Here is a 23,196-nt window from a genome sequence, read left to right on the forward strand (position 1 = left end):
AAAACATATTACCGCCAAATCATACCGCCAAAACAAGAGGCGCTCCTTTTTACACACACAAGGCAAAACAAAAGTTTAAAACCAGCAGGCGCCATTTTCACTTCTCTGGATATAAATCCACTGCCTAGGGCAATCCCTTTCAACCGGTCCACATTCTACTTGAACCATTATGTTTCCATGGCCATAGACTTGAATGCAACACCAAGAGGAGGAAGGAGAACAGGTGCCAGATCTGAACAAGGCACCGGGCGAACAAGATGTCCATGATCCTTCCAAGTAGCAATTCGGGCAGGTGAACATCATGAAGCTCAAACTTTACCTCGTGTCTCCCTTGAAGGTATAGGTCTGGCTGATGAACAAGTTAGAGGGGCCAACCATAGAGGCACTACTTCGATTTCAATCATGGTCAAACTGAGGAACAACAAATGATGTTCAAGGTAAGCACATCTGGTTCTCCTCCCAAATTAAGTTTGCACTTGTTCTAATTTTCTCTCTTCTTTCCTCTACTAAAATGAGTGTGCTTCAGATTTTTTTCCTCATTTCTCTATCTCCTAAATTGAGTGCAGCAAGGTAATTTTATAACTAGTTGGATTAGAATTGTGTGTAGCAAAGGTCTCATGCTGTTGAAAAGGTGGAAAAAGTTTAATCTTGTATGACTATAAACTGATATTGTGTCCTAATTCAAGGCACTTAAAAGAAACATTAAGGTTGCACTTCAAAAATAAATAAATTGATGAGCATGGCAGCAAAGGCAGCAAATAAAAGTAATTATTTGTACCATGTCAACAAATATTGCACTACTAAATCGATTCATGGCCATTATTAGTCCATCCATGTGAACTTAATTAATACTATTCTTTTCTCTATCATAATTCAAGTAGGGGTCATGATTTTTTACTTTTTGCTCACCGGAAACCATCAAACAGGTCAATATTTTTCATTAGTACAATCCAATTCATAGGAGAGGATAACTCACAGGTGCACTTCAAATTGATAATAGTAGGTGACAATGTTGACTACGCATTTGATTTAAATGATACGCACGAAGGAGCACAAGACAACCCGCATGCGAGTGAGTATTTTCATCAGTACTAAGGCATGTCAAAATGTATCAAAATCTATGTATTGACAATACGCACATGATCAAATTTTTTGGTAGGCGATGACGACATTCACTTACCGAATGGACAAGATGCCATGGAGTTTGGTGTGTACACAGATGGTTTTGACGTCACATTTGATGAAGAGGAGTTGCCCGACTCAGATGATGAACAAGATCAGGAAACCCAGCAAGAAGCAGCTTCAAATACGACCAAGAATTTGACATAAAAACAAAGGCAAGACATATATGAAGATTTGCTTCGGCATAGCAGTAATGGAAAATTAAAAAGAAGCACAACACTTATTACTGCAAAGTATGGTGTCCATGTGCGTATAGTACAATGGGTATGGCAGAGAGCAAAAAAATGCAAGGCACAAGGCATACCAATAGATGTCGGATCAATGAAACCTAAGAATGGTGGTCGTAAAAAAAATTGAAGTGGACCTCTCAAGGGTCGTTGATATTCCCTTAAATAGAAGGGGTACCATAAGGTCACTAGCCAGTGCCCTCGATGTCAACAAAAGCACTTTACACATGTGGTTCAAAGCTAGAATGCTACGACGACACAGCAGCTCACTGAAGCCCTATTTGAAGGAAGAAAACAAGAAGGCAAGGTTGTAGTGGTGTGTCTCTATGCTAGATAAAAGTACTCTACCACATGATCCAAAGTTCATTGAAATGGAAGATATTATCCACTCAGATGAGAAGTGGTTCAATGGGACCTAGAAGAATAAGACTATGTACATGCACCCAGATGAAGATGACCCGCACAGGACAGTGCAAAACAAGAATGCCATTCACAAAGTTATGTTTTATTCAAGTGTTGCAAAGTCTAGGTTTGATGATGAAGGTAGATGCTATTTTGATGGCAAGCTAGGCATTTGGCCTTTTGTCCGAGAGGTATAAATCTTTGTCATTTTTTTACTTTGGGCATGCAAAATAATTTTTGATGTTGTATTAATTGTCATTTAAATTTCAGGAACCTACACAAAGAAGAAGTGGCAACAGGCCAAGGGGCACTCCAATCACAAGGACAATGAAGGTAGACAAACGCACAATGAGATCTTACATGATCACCTACCTGCTACCAGCTATAAAAGCCCGTTGGCCTCGAGAAGATAGACACAAGACAATATGGATTCAACAGGACAACACGCCTTCGCATGTACCAACAAATGATGTGGAATTTGCTGCTGTAGTTGCAATACAGGCCTTGATATACGCCTTTTGAACCAGCCTGCTAATTCACCTGATTTGAATTGCCTCGACCTTGGTTTCTTCATTTCTCTCCAGTCGTTAACAGATAGAATCTCATCTAGAAATATGGATGACCTCATCCGGAACATGACCACAGAATATGAAAACTACAACCCAGTCATTCTAAATTGGGTGTTCCTAACACTCCAAAGCTGCATGATTGAAGTTATGAAAGACAATGGAGGGAACAAGTACAAGATCCCTCACATGAATAAGGAGAGGCTAGAGGCACAAGGCATGCTTCCTAAAGCTCTTAGTTGTGATAGGGAGCTAGTTGAAAGGGCTTTAGAATTGTTGAGCAATTAATGGAGGCTTTCATGCAAACTAGCAGCAAGGATGCTTTTGTGTTGGTCAGCAAGTAATGCTGATGCAAACTAGCAGTAAGGATGCTTTTTGCGTTGTTTAGCAACTAAAGCTGTTGTATATATAACCATGGTTTTCTTTATGTTTGTTCATATTCGATGGATTTGTCATTGTGCTATTCATTTCACATTGCAAGCATGACAAACACAATAAAATAAGGCACTACACATAAACCATTACTCCTCTAGAGTACAAGCAACCAAAAGAACATTAGTACGTTCTACATATTGCTGCAATCATGCCTAAACAACAGCAGCAAAACACTACTAGGGCCTATGTACAATCAAAAGACCATGCGGGAGACAACTTGTGTATAGCCTCCATCACAAGCAAAAGGCCTCCACTACGATCTTGGTAATTTACGCCTAGTGGTACTAATGTTTGCCACAAAACATCTGTTAACGCACACTTGAAGCAAGTGATCAGGTGTGTTACCTATTCTTCATAGTCAGTCACTTTCCACCTGCGAATGGCCACGCAAATCCACGTCATCATGCACCCAACTTGCCTCATCGTCCGTTAACATATCAGAGATGCTGGCCTTTTGGTCTCCAAGTTTGTCCTTGGGGCTAAGGTTCTGCTCCATGTCCTCCTTGCCTCTATTGTTCTCCAACATCTGCTTAGAGGTGTCCTGCTGCTCCTTATCCTCCTTGGACCATGTCTTAGGATCCTTCTCTTCCTTGGTCACAATTTGCCTTGCATGTTCCTGCTCCTGCTCCTGGGATAAAATAAGCTGACGCCATTCATGAAGCATGCGCCTGCACACAGTATGTACGGATGATTATTAGGCAGCCATCCTGAAACCCGAAGGCTAGCTGATTATGCAACAATGATATAAGACTTCATGGCCTCCTACTCAGTGACGTCCAGTTAGCAGGTTTACATAGAGTTCATTGTCATTAGCTTAATCAGATTAGTAATTAGTAGTTTAGAATTCTATACTTCTTGCTTTCAAATTTAGGTAGTATAATAAATTTTCTTCTCATTGTGCCCTTTTCAGTCGTTCGTATTTTTCTGACCCCAATGGTTCCTCAAAAGAAGTTCACAGCATATTATGATATTATTTAGTTGTGCTTACCATAGTCTTGTGCGACTACTTTTTGCTTCTTGCTACCAGATAAGCTCAAGCAGATGATGCCGATTATTCTGGTTCTTGCTACTAGGTTAGCTCCAACAGGTGATGCCAACAAAAGAAAATAATTCCATACACTACTTTTTTCTCACCTCCTACTTTCAGAAAGAATGTTTTACATTGCTTCATTAATTATTCAATATTCATAATAGATTGCTGCAGGAATTATAGCTTGCTCGATGGTATTTGGATGCTTTTCTCTTATGTCTCATACATCTTTTTCTATCAAGATTCAAGAGACAAATACTTTTAATTGAAGATATTTTGTTAGGTTCCTCAATTAGTGAAGATGGATCATCGTCTTCCATGATTGGAGATTTTAAGACAAAATCAGAAAAATTCATTACTTACTAAAGATGCCAGTACAAATTATCAGTATTTTAGTGTTGGCAGCATAAACATTCATAGTTTGCAAATAATTAGTGCTGGCAGCATAAAATGGCTTACCCGAAACGGCGGCGACCTTGGCTAGAGCACGGCCCAACAATGGTGCTCACAACAATAAGGTCCCATGGCTCTATCTCGGGCACAAATTCATCGTCGTCGGCAAGTAAAGATGAACTCTTATCACCTCCTTCTTCAGGCGAATCAGGGATCAACTTGAACTGATCAGCTCCGCCTTCTTGGATATCTTGAGCAAAATCTTGACCTTCAATGGCGATGCAGTTCCGCTTCCAGTCCCACCAAGTTCCAGGATGACGATTGTGGTAGAACCGCCTAATCTAATGCCTCCCAGGAGTACTCGTCGTCCATTAGACATTAAGTATTCAAGGGAGGACACCAAATTACGCGGTTTCGTCGGGCACACCCCAGGGGAGAGCCCAAAAATCCATATTTTTTCATCAGGATCACAAATGAGAGAATAAAGCTTACAACATTTTAGCCATTTCTTACATCACTTTGCATGTAACATCAGAGTATAATATTTATCATTTATAATGGTGGAATATGAATATATTATCAGAGTTATGAACAATTTAATTTAACAGCGGAATATAAACAGGTGATCATAGTTGCAGCAGAATAAATATCTATTTATGACATGATAAAGCATTGATATTTAAACTATGACAACAGATTATAAAACTTCTATTTATAAAAACATTTAGTGAGAGTTATAAATAAAGACTATGATCGCAGCGTAAAGGAATTCTCTCTGAGCCCACCAGGAGGAATCCACACATAAGAGTCAGCTCTAGCATCATCTGCAACAGAGGGAAAATAAAACCCTGAGTACTCAATTATACTCAGCAAGACTTACCCGACAAGAGAAAAGAAAAGACTCCAAGGATATGCAAGGCTATCTGGCTGGTGTGTTTATTGTATCTGCAGGAGCATTACTAAATGTGTGTCCTTATATTTGATTTTATTAGTAGTCATCATTAGTTCATTAACTAACCATTCTATGTAAGCACCTGTGCTACTTTCAAGCAGGTGGTAAGCAATAAGATTTCCTTTTACCATCTTTCATCTTTCAGTTCTTACTACGGTGTTAGAGTGTAGACAAGCCATACCGGATTGCCTGGTGATTCGTGAATCAATGTGTCTAGCTGGGTACCCCGAAACACACACCCCGCTTGTACCCCAGGTACAAGCAGGACCAACCCACTACCCTCCTGTCATGAGGTCCCGGTCCTCGTTCAAATCGGGACTCCAAGCTCCCGCCCCTGAGTCCCAGACTCAGTGCGGTGCAAGGACCTCCACCCAAAAACCACCCTGATAATCAGTTCAGAAAGAGCCGAAACCCATGACAAGATAGTAACAAGTCTTTCCTGCGCCCATACCCAAGTATGTGCCGGGATAATAAGTCTGTGACTTGCCTGGAGTCCAATGCAACGACCGGTCCTTAACCGATACACACAGGGAAAACAGTGTAACCAAGCTATGCCCCGTTGGCCACATGACACAACCTCTTACACCCACCAATACCCAAACCATATCACTGTTCGGTCTCCATTTTTCCTTTCCACCAGTTTATATATTCTAAGTGATAATAATACAGTAATATATTTCCTATCTCTCGTGAGGGACAGGCAATCACTCGACTTCTATCGGAGTCCTGTAGCATAGCAATCTACATGATCCTGTCATACTAGTAAGACTCATATGATATATATATATATATATATATATATATATATATATGCAAGTGGGTTTCATTCAATTCCTTAAAACTTAATGCACAATTATAATTTAAAGTGCAAAAAAGTAGGAGTTATGCACCAGGGCTTGTCTGGATAAAATATAACCAAAAGTTAGTATCTGCATCTTCAGATCATCCACCATCATCTAAATAGAAAGCCCATTGCATCATCTCCTGAAGAGAATACCATTACACTATCTTCAAATTTCCAATCATCCTTCAATTGATCCGTTGATCCATCATCGTACCTATATGATATGCATTGACGCAAATGATGCAACAGATAATTAACAAAACAATAACAACTCTTAAAACAGAGTACATACTATAAACTAACAAGCTAGCTCTAATGACTAACGTACTAATCTACGTATCAACATCGTCAAGAAAGATGTCATTTTCAAACAAGCGTTTTAGTTATACAAATTCCAAGATGTTTCTTTATTCCATTCTATCGATTTAATCTTTATTCAAAATAGGGCATTATTATCTATCTAGCAAACTAATTATTTAGGAGACACAAAAATTACAGTGAGCAGCTAATAATATTAGTAACTTACTGTAAAATTTTGAGAGCCAACACTATCACCATTTTCCCACAAAAATTCCCACAAGTTCACATTTTAACAATATTAAACATTTTAAAATATTTAGAGCAACCCTAAAAACATATAGAACTTATGCGAACAAAATACACTATCAGGTATATCATGATTTTAGATCATGATAATAATACAGTAATATATTTCCTATCTCTCGCGAGGGACAGGCAATCACTCGACTTAATAAATTTACCTTGTAAGTTAAATTAGAAATTGCTCTACAAATCGAAAAGGGTCAGCATCAACGTCCTCGGCCCAACGCGAGCCGCGCGCACGTGGTCCAATGGAGGCCGGTGGCCCACGCGGACACGCGGCCCAGGCGGGACGGGGCGCACGCGCTGGCGTGAGCGGCCCAGGTGCGGCCCAACGCGGGGACGGGCGCGAGCGGCCCAGCCAGAACAGTCGATGGCCCAGCGACCGGGAGCGGACGAGCCCAGCGCGATGGCAAATTTGCATGAGGACCCCTGAACTTTTCATAAATTAACTAAGCCCTTACTTGTAAATGTATAAGTCTAGCATTTTTTCTAAGTAAACCTGGTAAAGCGTTCTATTAGCGCTTGAGTCCACCTGCTACCTTGAAATAGAGCACGCAGAGGGGAGCCATCACCGGCGGCCGAATAGACCCGGGAAAGGCACGACGGTGGCGATGAACGGGCCGTGGGGTGGTGTGCGGCCACGACCGGGCTCGGCCTGGCCACGACGCGAACCGAGGTGGAGCTCGGCATGACAGCCACACGTGGCCACGGTAGAGGAGGCGGCGACGGGCGGCCACGATGCACCAGGGGTGACTGCGACACGGTGCCCGACGCGGGCAAGCTCTACGGCACCGGGCGAACCCGGCGCGGGCGCACACGGCGGTGTGCGGCAGCAATGCGGAGCTCGAAGTTGCAGTCGTGGCTGCGAGGCTCGCGCGCTCACGCGCACACGCGAAGGCCGGGCGGCGGCGGGGCACTACAGCTGCTGCGGGGCGTCGCGTGGCTCTATTGGCTGCGACAGGGTAGGTAAAAACGAGTGGCTACGAATGCGCAACAACATTTGTTTATAAAATATGTTTTTCATGCTTAATCAAATAAACAAGCCATTCACCCTTTAATTTGCTATCAGACATTTTTAAGCACTAGTCCATACGTCATACTAACTCGTAGAAACAAAACATCTAGGAACTAATTAACCTGTTGTTCAATATAATTCACCAAAATTGACACTTTTAAACATAAGTTAAATTTTAAAATCCGAGAAAATCATTTTGGTAAATCCCCTTAGGTCTAAACCTCGGTGCTAAGCGAGCTCGTAACACTAGAGGTGTTACAACGATCTCGGCCACGCATGCGAGTTGCAGGCCACATCCCTCGGGTTGATTGGATCCCCAAGGCACGCCTCATCCGCAGGCGACAGAGGAATCCACCAGTCCCGTGCAGCCCCTTGCAGACTGCCATCCGACAAATGCCTTGGCCGCACGTCGTGGCCCGTACGTCAGCAAACTGGCGGGCCCACGCCGCCACCGGCGGACACGACGTGGATCCGAACGAAGATGGCCGCCTCCTGGCTCCCGGCTACCGTGGCGCGGGGTCCCGAGTCCTGGCTCCTAGCTTCCGTGGCACAGTAGAGGACGTGGCCGGAGGAAGCCAGGGCGGAGGAGGAGACGAATGGCTCAGATCCACCGACGCAGCTCCGGCTGAGGAAGAGAGAGAGGGGTGGGGCAGAGGATGGTGTCGGTCGTGTGCCGACGGAGGTGGCGATGGAGGGCAGGAACCGGCCGTGCCGTCGGAGGTGGCAGCGGAGGGCAGACCCAGCGGTGCCGTGGCGAAGGTGGCGTCGTTGGTCGTTGGAAGAAGTCTACGCTTTTTTTATTGCGAGCCGCGACGTCTAGACGTGAAGTGGCAGGCACAAGCGAAGGGATAAGGCTGGGGCTGCTGGGTGAGTGGACGTGGACGCGGACAGCTGCCGGTATGGTACTTATTTTTAGACCTGTAAACATAGCGCAGCGACACTTGTTTTGGGACAAAATTTGAATCCTAGAATGACTTTTTTTTGGACGGAGGGAGATAAGGGGAGAGAGGATTTATTGCACACGTAGGGGAGAAAGCACAAAAGCATTAATTAGGATGGCCGAACGCCGGCAGGCATTTCAAAATGCTGACTACTCGGCCTGTGGTCTCCAACCTCACCCTCACCCTGACCCAGTACTCAATTAGCCTATTTGCTGGTTGGTTTTAAGGCTCGTAAGCTTGGCTGGTGCTAGTTTGTTGTGAGAGGAAAACACTGTTAGCTATTGATAAGCTATGGCTGAAACCAACAAACGAACATGCTGAACGAAGAAAAAAATGATCTCTCCCGTTCCATTACACTGACAAAAGCTACAGTATACACTAGCTGAGCCTACTACCATCAATTTTGTCGGCTTGCTAGATCACACACCACATGTGGTCATAGGACTTCTCGATGTAAAGTTTTGGGGTGTCACATCGGATGTTACATGAGGGTATCGCATGGGTATTTGGATACTAATAAAAAATAAATTACAGAATCCGTCTGTAAACCGCGAGACGAATTTATTAAGCCTAATTAATCCGTCATTAACGCATGTGTTACTGTAGCACTTTATTGCCAAATCATGGAGTAATTAGGCTTAAAAAGATTCATCTCACAAAGTAGTCGCAATTTGTTTTTAGTCTATATTTAATATTACATGTACGTGTCCAAATATTCGATGTGATATGATGTAAAATTTTGGGGAGGAACTAAACAGTCTTAAAAAAATGAGTCTCACTTGCTATCTCTAAAATATTTATCTATGAGAAGTTGATTTTAGTTTTGTCAGCTTGCTAGATCACACACCGCAAGTGCAAAAAAACAGACACTCGACCATTGCTCCGTGCTAGTACCAATTTAGTCTTGGCCACCGATCCCTACAAGGCATTCTTATAATATGCACATGCCCTTTGCTATGCACTTGCAAATAGTGAGTCCTTGTACTGTGCACGTGCAGATGGCAAGATCTTGTACTGCGCACGTGCAGATGGCAAGACCTTGTACTGCGCACGTGTAGATGACAAGCCCTTGCATTACGCACGTGCAGATGACGAGTCCCTACACTAGACACGTGCTATATGTAATACTATGTCCTTGTATGTCTAGATTCATAACTAAACTGATACACTTTAGCTCAGGAAACAAAATCATGTAAGCGGTAAAAACAAAAAAACTAGGCGCCTTTGTTTAACAATCTAATTTGCAGGGAGGACTGGTACTCTATCCTTAGTAGTTATCACCTCATCGAGATTATTCAGCCTGTTCGTTTGGCTATGGCTTGTCGTAAATAATCGTAAATTTCCAGCTAAAACAGTATTTTTCTCTCACACAAACCAGCCAGCAGTATTTTTTTCACGAACCAGCAACAATACGAACCAGCCAACCGAACAGGCTGATTATTTGGTTGTCAGCAATTGGTGATGTGACTAATCAATGGGCAAAGGATTAATAGTCCCTGCTGTAGTTAACAGACAAGAGAGCAATAGATATGCAGTCAAATAAAAAAACAATCATTCCGGTCATTATCTTCTCGGATCTAATCTGAACAGCAAAACAGCTATAAAAGCCATAGAAAACAATTGATATAGAATGATTGATCAGTATTACCTCTCAATCCAATATTAATTCATCATGGATATACAATCAGATTGGTTGATCTGCAGAAAAAAAAGAACAAAATAAAAGAGTGATCTAGATGATATATTCAAATCTGTAGATCCAAGAAAACAAATTCCATACAGTTGGCACTGTTGCACACATGGCCATACCAGCCTTTTTCCTTGGCACTGCATGCTCTTCTTTGGGCTACAACAGTTCATATTGGCATCAGAGGGTGTTCCTGGTTCCCCTCTCCACGCATGTGCCAGTGCCAGCCAAGACCATCGCTATGGGAAGAGCAGCTGCAGCGTAAGGCGCCAGCTGGGTGCTAGGAAAGATTCCCTAGGTGCTACGAAACAAAAATGATGCACCAGTTGCAGCTAGGAAAGATTCCCTAGGTGCTACGAAACCAAAATGACGCACAGTGAAATCAGGGTTAGGAAAAAAATTAGGAGAGGCTAAACAACGGCAATTAGTAAGAAAAGAGGTTTAGCAAATTTTAGCTCCTCCTACCTGTACATCTACAGCTGAAATTTCAGACGGCGGCTCTACGGGGCTTCACTTGCTCGCGAGCGGTAGAGGGGGCTGGAGCCCCCTAGCCCCACCGCTGGCTCCGTGCCTGAGTGAAATGGATACCAACTCTGCGAAAATTGGCAAGCTGAAGGGGGTGTTTGGTTCCTCCTCCTAAACTTTAGTCGTTGTCCATACATAGAGTATTAAATATAGACTTATTACAAAACTAATTACACAGTTTACGACTAATTTACGAGACGAATCTTTTAAGCCGAATTAGTCCATGATTTGACAATATGTGATACAGTAACACATGCTAATGACGGATTAATTAGGCTTAATAAATTCATCTTGTGAATTACTGACAGATTATGTAATTTATTTTTTTATTAGTGTTCGAACACTCCATTCAACACCCTCATATGACACCTACTAAATTTTAGTCAATGGATCAAACACCCTCTTAGACAGAGGAAAGACACATCCATTTGCCTCCTTGTTTCTTGAAAAAAGAAATATGGATAATGGATAGGTCCGTTCGGCTTACCTTATATCCGGTTTGTTCGGCTTCTTTTTTCAACCATAACAGTATTTTCTCTCACAACATTTCAGCCAGAACAGTGTTTTTTTAGCTAAGTTTCAGCGAGCCGAACGAAGTCATTATGTCAAGGTTTACTGGTCAAGCAGTGCCGGTGTCTGGAAGGAATAACTGACAAGCTAATGACCAGATAGCAATGCAACACGGACCATTTTCAAGAACAATTTATTACTTCAGGGTACTATTGGGATCATTAAGAAAACAAAAACACAAATTGAATTGAATGAGGACAAGGAACATAAAGCTATCTCCATCAGCTTTGTCAGGATCTAGATAAATCAGGTACTTAATCTTTTATTTTAATAGATAGCAAATAATAAAAAGCATAGGAGTAGTCGGTTTCAGTTTGTACAAGAATGCCAGACAGCAATTTCAGAGACCTTGTACAAGTGCACGATGATCTTCTAAGCTACTTTCCTAACATAACTGAAATTTCAGAAAAGGGGCAGTACTATACACACGGATATTAATATAACTTTATTAGATGAATTGATGGTATATTAGTCTTTCAAGGAGCACTTTTTAGGATTGCTGAACATAGAAATAGATGCTTTTATATATCAATAGTTATAGAAGTGAATAATTTAGAAACATGTATAAATACAATTTAAGGTTATTTAAAAAATTACATCTGTTTAATGGCGCATTACGGAGAATGTGGTGTTTCTAGGAACGAGCGGTAATTAATCTCTTTCTTGGTCTTTGCATTTTTTTTAGTTGCGTCTAGTACAATGAGAGACGGAGGAGTAATTCAAACGCAAAATTTGTGGGTCACTTTAGATTATGTTTCTTATTAGCAGAAGTGAGTAATTTAGATATAAATTTAAGAGTTTCCTTTAAGTTATTTTTAACAACGGCACAATTTCTAAGGAAAAAAATAGTCGTTATTGTTAGCAATGGTAATTACTATCTTTAGAATTGGTGGCTAGATCTTTTTATTTTTATTTTTATTGAAACATATTATTTTTTGTAGCATGTCTCGTAAGGATTAACGCTGGGAGACATTCTGTTTGTTCCAAGGACTTGTTTGGTTTTAACTTCTGATCCTACCGTTATTTTCTTGCAGTTACCCTTATTATCTTCACGGTAGAGCAAGTTGTGGCGCTTAGCTTTTATAAAACCAAATGAGATTTAGGATCTCTCCAGTTAACGTTTAATTGAGAGGAGGGCTCGCAAATTAGGTTTTCCGCTTGGTTTTATACGTTTTCACATAGATATGAAATCTAGTGGCTCGTCGCCCAAAAAAAAAATCTAGTGGCATGCAGAAAAAACGATGGACATTCCAATGGTCGAAATGGAATGAAACCAGAGGAGGAATTCTTTGTTCTTCTAGCCAAACAACTACTTTTAGGATCCGAGGCCACTAATCAGCTAAACACAGCACAAAAAGAAGTAGCAAAAAAAGAATGAACATTTTACCTTGATCCTCTTGCCAACAAAGTACCTAGGATTAACCTAAATAGGAATTCCACCTGAACAATAATAATAATCTCATCTAAACTAGCATCCATCCACTACTCATCAGCCTAGTTACTTCCTCCGCTACTAAGTACGTCGTGAGTGGACCAAAGCCCGCCGCCGCCGCCGTCACACCGGGCTCGCGGAGTCGGTCCACGAGAAAATCCCCTGGCCCGGCCCAAGCACGTGCATGGGGTCGAAGCGCGCCTTCCGGGCCACGAACCGGTCCCAGGCCGCCGCCCCGAAGTGTTCGCGCCAGTGCGCCCGCGACGGCTGCCGCGCCAGGTACTGCTTGGCGCCGAGGCGCCGGCAGGCCTCGTCGGCCACCCGGCGGTGCTGCTCCAGGATGCCCTCCACGCAGGCGCGGCCGCACCGCGCCGGGTCCGTCGACCGGAGCACGCTGAAGACGTACATCACCCCGTCCGGCGACGCCGGAACCACCGCCGACGTGTTGCCGTCCCACCTGAAACGAAACATTGCAGCGCACCAAGCGAAGATCAGCACTCGGCAGGACTGACGAGTTGGCATGTGACGAGTCATAAAGGATGCTCATGATCCGACAGTGTACTGCACGCAGCATTAATGCCATTGATGATGCTACTAAATCTGGTCCGGCTATACGTTTTCGGGCGGTGGTGGCGCCCTACAACGCCTTCCTGAAATGGCAAGGAGGAGGAGGAGCCAGGCCGTGACAGGGTGGACGGCTGGAGGCCCCTGTGGCTCTGCCAGGTAGTGAGTGGCAGGATGCAAATTCGCTGTCTGGGAAAAGCAGAACATGTGTTCAGCGCCTGGATCGTGTTAGCTCTGAAGGGGTTTTGATGGGTGCGGAGAATCTTGTTATTTTCTTTTAGAAAATAAATAGAGTAGAGAATCTATTTGACCAGCAGAAAGGCAGGCCGTGCAAGCATCCTCTCTGCTAGTCTGCTGCGAGCAGAGCGGCATAGAGCCTGCGAACGTGACAGACCCATGGGTCATGGTAATCCCGAGTTCTGAACCTCACGAGCAGGAGGTGTTCATGAGTTGCTTGACACATGCTGCCCACAAGCAAACAAAACTAAAAGAAACTAGCCCTGTAGATTTATAGAAGATGTAGTTGATATTTATGACTACATATAGATACACTATAAACTATATCACATGATAACTATTTAATAACATTAAATATACTAATTTTAGGATACATTATTTAGTAAAAAAGTTGAGATAGATTGATTTGGAAGAAAACTAAAAAATTACAGCCCTTTTTAGACGGAGGGAGCAATCGCCATCATGTTACCACGGTGCTTTCTCCTAGCAAAGTCAGTCAGGAAGGGCTTGACCATTGCCGGGAAAGGATGTGAACAGCGAACACAGTTCAACACTCTAGGGTGCCACCAATGCACCATACTGGCACTGCCATTTGAGGAGACTGCACTGCACTGAATACCCTCGCGAGGCAAGGTAGCAAAGGCCAAAGGCTAGGCGATTGCTCACGGTCACAGCTCACAGCTCACGCTGTTTTATACTGGAGACTCCCAGGCTAGGGTAGCTGTGGAGAGCCGACTCCTGTAATAATTTGTAGACAGGCCAGGACAACACGGCTTGGCTTCATGGCTTGTGCATTGCAAGGTTTACAAGAAGAAAAAGACTATAGTTTCTTTTCTGAAAGGAAAAATAAAAAGGCTATGGACTTGGAACACGCGAAAATTTTCCTATTCTTGTATTTTGGCTGCGTTTAGTTCGTGAAATTTGGTAAGTTGGCTACTGTAGCACTTTCGTTTTTATTTGACAATTAGTGTTCAATCATGGACTAATTAGGCTCAAAACGTTCGTCTCGCACTTTCGTTTTTTATTTGGCAATTAGTGTTCAATCATAGACTAATTAGGCTCAAAACGTTCGTCTCGTAATTTCCAACCAAACTGTGTAATTAGTTTTTTTTTCGTCTACATTTAATGCTCCATACACGTATCGCAAGATTTGATGTGATGGCTACTGCAACACTTTTTGAGAAATTTTTTTGGAACTAAACAAGCCCTTTGATGTGAAATTTCTGCTCGGTTCTGTGAAATTCATGCGCGATTACTGCCTTCTAAAAAGTCCCTATAGTTTTCACTTCACTGTGCCTAAAGATGTGTGAGTCAGTGAGTGTGACCATTGACAAGCGACGCAAAGGTGCTGCTGTCCTGCTGGGAAAGGACACAGCCTATGAGGTGACATCTACGAGGCCCCTGTGAGTCTGTGCCTGTGAGGGAGAATCGGAAGAGAGATGCCATGGCATTGTCACAATTGGGCCAACATGTTGCGCCTGGTGTTGGCAACCCATTTCTGGGAGGATAACAACATGCCAAGCAAGAGAAAATAAGGGTAAAGTAAAAAAAACAAACAAATCTAAGCTACTAAGCCAAAACCTTACGGCCTGTTCGTTTCGGCTAAATTGGCTTATAAGCCATGGCTGAAAGTACTGCTGGTTGGTTTGGTGTGAGAGAAAAACACTGTTCAAGCCGTGGATTATAAGCCAGATACGAGCGAATAAGCCGAAATGAACAGGCTGTTAAACCTCAAGCTAGGCTGCACTTGATGATGTGCAAACTGCCGTGTTCATAAATCACCCAGAAGAGAAAAAGGCATGCGCTTTTGTCTCATATTTTTGGAATACTTTGAGATTCCCTGTGGGTGAAAAGGCGAACACGCCGCATCGTCCAAACGATTTTTTGCGCAGGCAAATCTTGCATACTATTGTGAAAGGGACCCTTTTAGCTACCCTCGTGGGCCGTGGCCATCAGTTTAAAAAAAAAAAAACAATTGGTGAACCCTTTTTACTTCTTATATGAATATACTCAATACTCCTACTATATAGTATGATGAACAACTATGATTAATGGCTAAGCCATCCTTAATAAGCCACTAGCTCATGCAAGCAACCAAACATGCTTTTTTATTTAAAAAAACAAAAAATAGAGTGGATGTGGGTCTCACCTGTCAGTGAGGAGGGGGTAGACGAGGACGAGCCCCTCGAAGTCTCCCTGCGTGACGGTGTCCATGAGCAGGTCCTTGAACCGCGCGACGCCATGCCTGGGCACGAAGAGGTTGAGCCAGGGGTGCGGCACGTCCCAGAGGCCCCGGCTCCTGAGGCTCTCCTCCTCCATCCGCACCCTGTTGAGGAAATCCCAGTAGGCCACCTCCACGCTGTACGCGTGGGGCCTCAGATAGCTCAGCTTCCCCGAGACCAGGTCCACAACCTGCACGCAGAGGAAGGAAAATTCGGAGGCCACACACAAGGGCCCCGGTCGTTTCATCAGTGCTCAATAATTAACCAATGGTCCTTCTCGCGGTTACTGTTTTGACGACGCTAACGTGACGACGGGGCTGCTGTTACGTTGCTGAGTGAGTGGTAGGAGACTGACATGATCAGCAGCGGTGGAGTCTTGCTGTTGGAAGTCATGCACCGCGAACTCGATGCAGTAGTAGACGACCTTGCTGCTGCCGTCGTCGGAGCCGAAGTCCGGGCTGAAGTTGACCGGGGCGGGGAAGGCGACGGAGGAGCTGTGCAGGGACTGCTGGTTCAGGACCATGAACCCCTCCACGTAGTCCACCAGCTCCGGCATTGAGACCAGGAGCTCCTGGTCCTTGGTGAACGTCTCGAAGCTGTCGTAGAAGGCCCTCGCCCATCTCACCTAATCATCAGCAGGACCGCAACGCAACCATAGAAAATTAGCGGCCAAAGCTGCTTGAGTTTTACAAAAGGCGTTGGAGATGATCGATGAACCAAGCTTTCCAGTTTTCTTTTGATCTATTTCTGCGGCTACTGGAGGGCTAGCTAAGCGTGTGCATATGTGTGTACCTTGGGCGGAGCAACTTGCAGCGGAATCCTTGCCCTGGTTATGATACCGAACTGGCCAAGCCCACCAAGAACGGCGAAGAAAAGCTCCGGGCTCTGGGTGGGTGAGCATGTCACCACCTCCCCTGTGCCTGCAACCGACGGGACGACATGCAACACATAAACAACAGCAAAGAAACAAAGGTCACTGATCACCCGTATCCTTCCTTCCTTTCTTCTCCCACTTCCACCAAAGTCCCAAAGAAAAGGGAGAGGGAGAGCGAGAGAGAGAGAGAAAATGAGAGAGAGAGAGAGAGAGAGAGAGAGAGAGAGAGAGAGAGAGAGAGATTAGGCGGCAGATGGCGCATGCGCGCAGCGAGGCCGTGCGTACGGCGTACCTGTGACCACCTCCAGCTGCAGCACGTTGCTGATCTGCGGGCCGTGCTTGAACGCCTGCCCGCTGATGCCGCCGTTCGACAGTGTCCCGCCCACCGTCAGGTACAGGTAGTCCGTCCACGACCGCGGTGCCAGGCCGGCCCTCAGGCACTCCTCCAGCACCTCCACCCACAGCGCGCCGCCACCCACGTCCGCGTAGGCGTCCCCACCGCCGTCTCCGTCCCCGCGCCGCACCACCTCCACGAGGCGCGGCAGGGCGCGCGTCTCCACCACAATGCCGGCGCGCGCCTGGGCCTGCCCGTGGAGCGAGTGCCCCGCGCCGCGCGCCGCCACGGCCGCCCTCGACCCCGGCCCCGCCGCCGAGGACAGCTCGCCCAGGAGCCGCGCGATCTCGGCGGGGGACCCGGGCTGCATGACCGCGATGGGCGCCTCGGAGACCACGGCGCCGAAGTCGCGCGCCGCGGAGGGTGTCGGCTCCAGGAGCGCCACGGGGCCGAACACGTCGGAGGGGCTCTGTATGAAGTTCACCGCGGAGCAGAGCAGCAGGGCCACGATGCCGGCATACATGTACAGCACCTTGTTGAGCTCCATGGCTACCTAGCTAGCTATAGTTTCTTGCTCTGTAACGTGTAGCTAGTAGCAGCTTGGAGAGCTAACAGGGGCATGTGCATTTGGGTTGCCGCTTGCCAAGACGGATCGGTAGAATAAGGTCGCGACGTCCCCGTCAAGATCGATCCCTGGGTTCCCACAAGAACTGTGGACGGATGGAACGGGAAGGGAGAAGCAACGAGAGGGGGCGGAGATAAGAGGGGTGACGGGGCAAAGACATGAAGCTCACCGAGGAGTGCCGTGCGTTTATATATAGCCGGTGTCGTCGCTGCCGAGGCCGGGCCCCGACAATCTAATGGAAACCGGGGTCAGTGTACGCGGGCCCGCGCCTGCCTACGTTTTACTCCGTACTTCGCCATCGCATTTGCATTTGGGTGGTGATCGCTGAGATCTGGCGATAAACACGAAACGTGTCTATGTTGGACGATTGCCATGCAATGATCAGTAATCCATACACTGATGCAGATGGGCTCCGCCTCTTGCGGGGACCAGAACCAGACTAGCGCCATGTTAGCTTCGTTTATAATTCGTAACTTTTCAGCGAATGAATAATATTTTTTTCATATAATAAATTAGCTAACGGTACTTTCAGTCATAGCTTGTCAGCCAAGCGAACAAGACGTGATATCTTCTTCGCTCATGGTAGCGAGCAGGTGCCGTCAGAGACAAGGTGACGCTTGTTCCGCTGCTTCACGGCCGTGGATGATCACTATCAGCTCTATACCCACCATAAACTGCTGAAATCGAATCGACAGGGAGAAATCAACGGTGATGAACTTGTCTATTGTTGTTGGTTTTCTAGGTACGATGGTATTGCTTCTGTTTCAAATTATAAGTTTGTTGGGTTTATAAATCCGGGGTTTTCAATAGACCTGTTTCCTTGTAATATTTGGCCCAGCAGGCAGCGCAGCGACAGGGCGTGTCTGGACCGGCCCAGATACACAATGACAGGTCGAGACCACGATCCGGTCCCCGACCGGTACCTCCGGTGAGGAGACCTGGTCGGAGCCCCAACCGGAAGGCCTGGCCGTGGTGGGACCGCAGTCCGACTCCAATCCTGTTCCTCCGACCGAGGATATGTCGGACCTTTGCTCGCCTCTCTTTCCCGACCGACATGGTCGGGGCTGACTGGGAACAACCGACCAGGACGCCTGCTCGGTGTGGGCCCGGGGAGCAGACAGAGCAGATAAGGTAAGACGATCAAGTCAACCGCAATACCAAGGGCCGTACCCTGCCATACCCTGCGCACTTGCAGGACGGTGCCGTCAGGCCATGTCAGACGGACACTATACAGCCTGCCAGACGCGTCAGAGCAAAAACAGTATTGTGGGTGTCGTCGTTTGCCGTCCCAGGCGAATATTGTACAGCCTGCCAGGTACAACAGGTCATGAACAGTAAGGTGGACGATGGCGTGCCGTACCCGACGGCGTGGGCAACAAGACTAGGTAGCATCCATACACACTCTCTCCCTTTCTGTCTTTGACTTGTAAGACCATCTCCTTCATCTATAAAAGGGGAAGCGCTCTCTTCTAAAAGGACACGGCTCAACGGCTCTAGAACTCGACAGCTACACAGTCAACATGCTCTCAACAGCTGATAAGCTCAGACACACAGAGCATACGCTTCAATACTTAGCGCACGTTTGAGCATCCGTCACTCTCTTCCACTCGGATCAGAGTCCGACCGGGCCTCTAACACCCCCTTCTTATTCCTTGCTCGTTTGTAACCCCACAGCAAACTTCGAGTACCTGGGCTCAGGAATAAAGTCACCGACCGACTGAAACTGGATGTAGGGCACGTTGCTTGAACCAGTATAAATCCTGTGTCATCGCATGCTAGGCCACATCCGATCACAGCGCACAACAAAACTATAAATATTTACTTGTTGGCCATATTTCGCACCGACAGTTGGCATCATTCGTGGAGAAGACGTCGTGCGTTCACGCTTTTGGTCATCGGATGGCCCACCTTTCTACCATCTTCAGCATGACTGGCTCGAGCGATACAATTCGCTTTGGCTCGCTGGAGTTTCTCACGCTCCCACTTGCCGAGATGTGGGTTCCTCCTGTCTTCGTGCCACTCCAGACCTTCCTCTTTGGGAGTCTAGACTTCGTCGCCGACCAACTCGACGTACTCCGCCTCAGCGACGAGGCGCTTGTCCCGGCGCCCACTAGAGGATGAGCACCCTCCACCAGCCCTGGGCCACTCGACGACCTCAACGTCAAGACACCCGCACTTCGCCTCGAGCCCATGCTAGGCTCAAACCCCACGGTGTGTGATGTACATATTGTTCTTTACTTACTATTTAACACCTTCCGCCAGCTCTCCAAAGGGACCCCGTTGTCCCTACCGTGACCGCCATACGACCGGTTCCCCCATGGCTTCACGTCCCCCGTGGACACATGTGCACGGGGGCTCTGAAGGATGCTGACGCCGCCCCTCTCACTTTTGAGTTCATGGGGATGGCGGGCTACGCCCCCGCCTCCTTCCACGACCTTGTTGATGACGAGGTCAAAAACGACGGCTCCAGCACCGATGACGTCATGGCACCTGGCCACCCTTTGTTCTGGGAGTGCGCTATGGCGGATGCCCCAGAACAGCTACCAGAGGTAGTGGAGTCTCTACAGACTCACACCCCTCTAGACCCCCATGTGCAGTCCCTAGCACATGCGTAGAAGCACGGCGAGGAGTTACGATGAAGGCAGTAGAGCCAGCCACCACCCGCGTCGACACGCCCGGCGCATCACGCTACGCCACATGCGCATAACCTGGTGAGCGGCGCTCAGGGTCATGCTCGTCAGGTCCAGCATAACATACTAGACACAGGGGATGACCCCCTCAGTTTGCTCGAGCTGGCCAGAACATCGCTACTGCGGTGATGCTTCTACGTGGACTCCCCGAGCCTACTGACCCTCAGGTGCAGGTGATCCACCGGAACCTCCGGGCGCTGGTGGAAACCGCCATCATTCAGCAAGCAGAGAGCTCCGCATCGCGACACCCGCTCGCGGGCTCTTGCCCAACCGGGGCACTAGGGCCGCACCAGTCGAATCGCTCCATCCACTCATCATAGCAGTTGTCGGGCGCGGAGCAGGAAGCCGTGGCTACACCGTAGCCCGATCCAGCGCCCGCTCCACACCGACCACCTATGCGCGAGCAGCTCGGGCCGAACCATGACGCTCATAGTGTCATCAACAATCGGCGCCATACTTAGCACGATGATGACGTCCATCGAATGGCGACAAGAGCGGGCGGCGTGGGCCCCGGTCGGACCACCGAGGAGTACGAGGATAGGCACCCTAGACGTGGTGGTTGACCAAATGATCGAAGCCCCAGCCCTGATGGCCCAAGGCCATGGGCCTTTGGTCACCGCATCCAGAAAAGTGGGATGAATGCCTGAAGTTAGCTAAGTTTTCTTACAATAATAGCTACCAAGGAAGCATTCGTATAGCACCATTTGAAGCTCTATATGGGAAAAAATGTAGGACACCACTGAACTAGGTTGAAGTAGGAGACCGTGGATATTTTGGGCCAGATTTCATCAAAGAGGCTCGAGAGCAAGTAAGCATTATTTAGAGTCACTTGAAGGCAGCTCAGAGCCGACAGAAAGCTTATATGGACAAGCGAAGAAGGCCTATACAATTTGCAGTTGGGATTATGTGTACCTCAAGGTGTCTCCTATGAGAGGGGTGCATCGGTTTGGTGTTCATGGTAAGCTAGCCCCTCAATATGTGGGTCCTTATGGGGCACAGCTCTGCTCGGCGTCTCCCGAAAGACATCGGGAAGATATCCTGAAGATACTACATGATCTGTTAGGATACGTATGATCCCAAGATTCTTGTAATCTATTTTACTTTCTGGTTATCTCTCAGATCTAAATGACTTGTAACACTGCCCTCTGAACTATATAAGGTTGGCAGGGACCCCCTCCAAACTCACGTAATATCATACAATAGCCAATACAAACCAATAGACCACAGGAGTAGGGTATTACATCATACTGATGGTCTGAACCTGTCTAACTCGTGTGTCTCTATTGCCTTCTTGTTCTTGATTACACGTCTCTCTGCCGATCAATCTACCTTCGGGGGATACCCCTCGGAGGACTACCGATGATATTCTATCGACAATGTAACTCGAAACGTTCATCGGAAACATGAAACGAATGTTATATTTCATGTCGCGTTATATCAGTTAGGGTTTTAAACGAATATTTATGGAACAAAAATGCTATAGAACGCATATACAAAACTTTAATAAAGTTTGTAGTTTAAGCTTCATTGGTGATGATGAAATACTTGCAGTCGAGAATGGAATTCACTAGCTAGCGTATCGAATGGCTTGGAAATCAAATTCAACGTGAAACCGTTTGAGACTTAGTCGAATTTCCTAAGTCGAACAATGCTGTGACGAAGCTAAGTTTGGCAATTTTTGTAGAAGAATCGGGCTAAGTAGTGGTATGGTCTTAGGGTTTGTTTTAGTAGCAGGACATGCCTTCTTGAGAATGGGATAGGTGGTTTAGCAATTAAAGCTTTGAGTTAGATTTTTGGGATGCTTTAAAAAGCATGCATGACACGTTTCCAGACGGTTGCAGCGTCTGGGCATGGTCACCGTGCCCGGTACTCGGTGTCGCCGTGCCGGTCGGCCGACGCGCACGCCCGCATGCGTCCCACTGCGCTGGCCAGTCCTGCCTCTAGCTCTGCACTGCTGGCCACTGCCACTTGCTGTTGTATCCAAGCACGCGATTCACGCATGCGCGCGCACGCCGTGCCTAGCAGGCCTAGCTACTCTGCCACCACCGCCATTGTCATGGGGCCATTGCCCTGGCCAGTCCACTACCGTCGCTTAGCTGTGTTGCTGCCTGCGTTGCATCGTGTCCTTACACTACTCGCATCGCATCCACCTAGTCGCTCTGCCTCCTCACGCTCGCCTGCGTGGGACCATGCACGCGTGGCCACACTTGGCCTGCTGTGGCCAGCACATGGCCCTGCTCGCACGTCGCCTTGCTGCATGAGGGCTTGCCCTGCCTGCATTGCCATCACATCCACGCTCGATGCGACGCTGTGCGGCTACCTCCTCAGATCAGTGCCATCCACTGCGGCATGTAGGGCCGAGCCACCGTCGGTTTGTGAGTTATGGCAATGTGGCCAACCGTCCTGAGCATGTTTGGTTGTTTCCTTAGCGGCCTATAGCACATGCGCGATTGTGCATCGAGTTGACAGCCATGTCGTGCCACGGCAGCGACGAGCCAAGCCATGCCTGCCTTCCCCTATTCCTCTATTGCCATGGTCGCTGGACCCGTGCCTTCAATTCAGCTTGGTGGAGTCGCCTCGGTCCAATTAACATAGTCCATGGCTTCACGGTGTAATTGTAAGTGCAATCAAGTCCTATTGTGGGTTTGGGTATTGATGACCACCAAATTAGAGGACAAATGAGATTTATCGAGATGACCAGTAGGGAATCAAAAAATAAGGATGATGTATAGGTTGTAGGTGTCCTAATTACAAAAGGTGGCTAGACCTAGCTCAAAGAAGGTTTAAATTCTTTTATGTTTTGAAATTGAGTTTAGGGAAAGCCGTACTATTAAGAGGGATTTTAG

General features: G+C 46.7%; 1 protein-coding gene across 1 annotated transcript; it reads right to left on the minus strand.

Moving 5' to 3' along the window:
- Positions 1 to 12,695: 12,695 nt before the first annotated feature.
- LOC136491050 (cytokinin dehydrogenase 8-like) lies at positions 12,696 to 17,829 on the minus strand. The gene is made up of 5 exons (XM_066487257.1): positions 16,994 to 17,829; positions 16,620 to 16,747; positions 16,183 to 16,452; positions 15,755 to 16,017; positions 12,696 to 13,261 (listed from the first exon to the last, which is right to left on the minus strand). The coding sequence occupies exons 1-5, from the start codon at positions 17,580 to 17,582 to the stop codon at positions 12,928 to 12,930; spliced, it is 1,584 nt and encodes a 527-aa protein (XP_066343354.1). The 5' UTR covers positions 17,583 to 17,829; the 3' UTR covers positions 12,696 to 12,927.
- Positions 17,830 to 23,196: the final 5,367 nt, after the last annotated feature.

Source organism: Miscanthus floridulus, chromosome 11 (genome assembly GCF_019320115.1).
Source record: "Miscanthus floridulus cultivar M001 chromosome 11, ASM1932011v1, whole genome shotgun sequence".
NCBI lineage: Eukaryota > Viridiplantae > Streptophyta > Magnoliopsida > Poales > Poaceae > Miscanthus > Miscanthus floridulus.

Coding starts and splice junctions, on each gene's coding strand:
- LOC136491050 (XM_066487257.1), bottom strand. CDS start 17,582: ATGGAGCTCAACAAGGTGCTGTACATGTATGCCGGCATCGTGGCCCTG. Junction 16,453..16,619: donor TGCAAGTTGCTCCGCCCAAG/GTACACACATAT, acceptor GCTGATGATTAG/GTGAGATGGGCGAGGGCCTT. Junction 16,018..16,182: donor ACTCCACCGCTGCTGATCAT/GTCAGTCTCCTA, acceptor CTCTGCGTGCAG/GTTGTGGACCTGGTCTCGGG.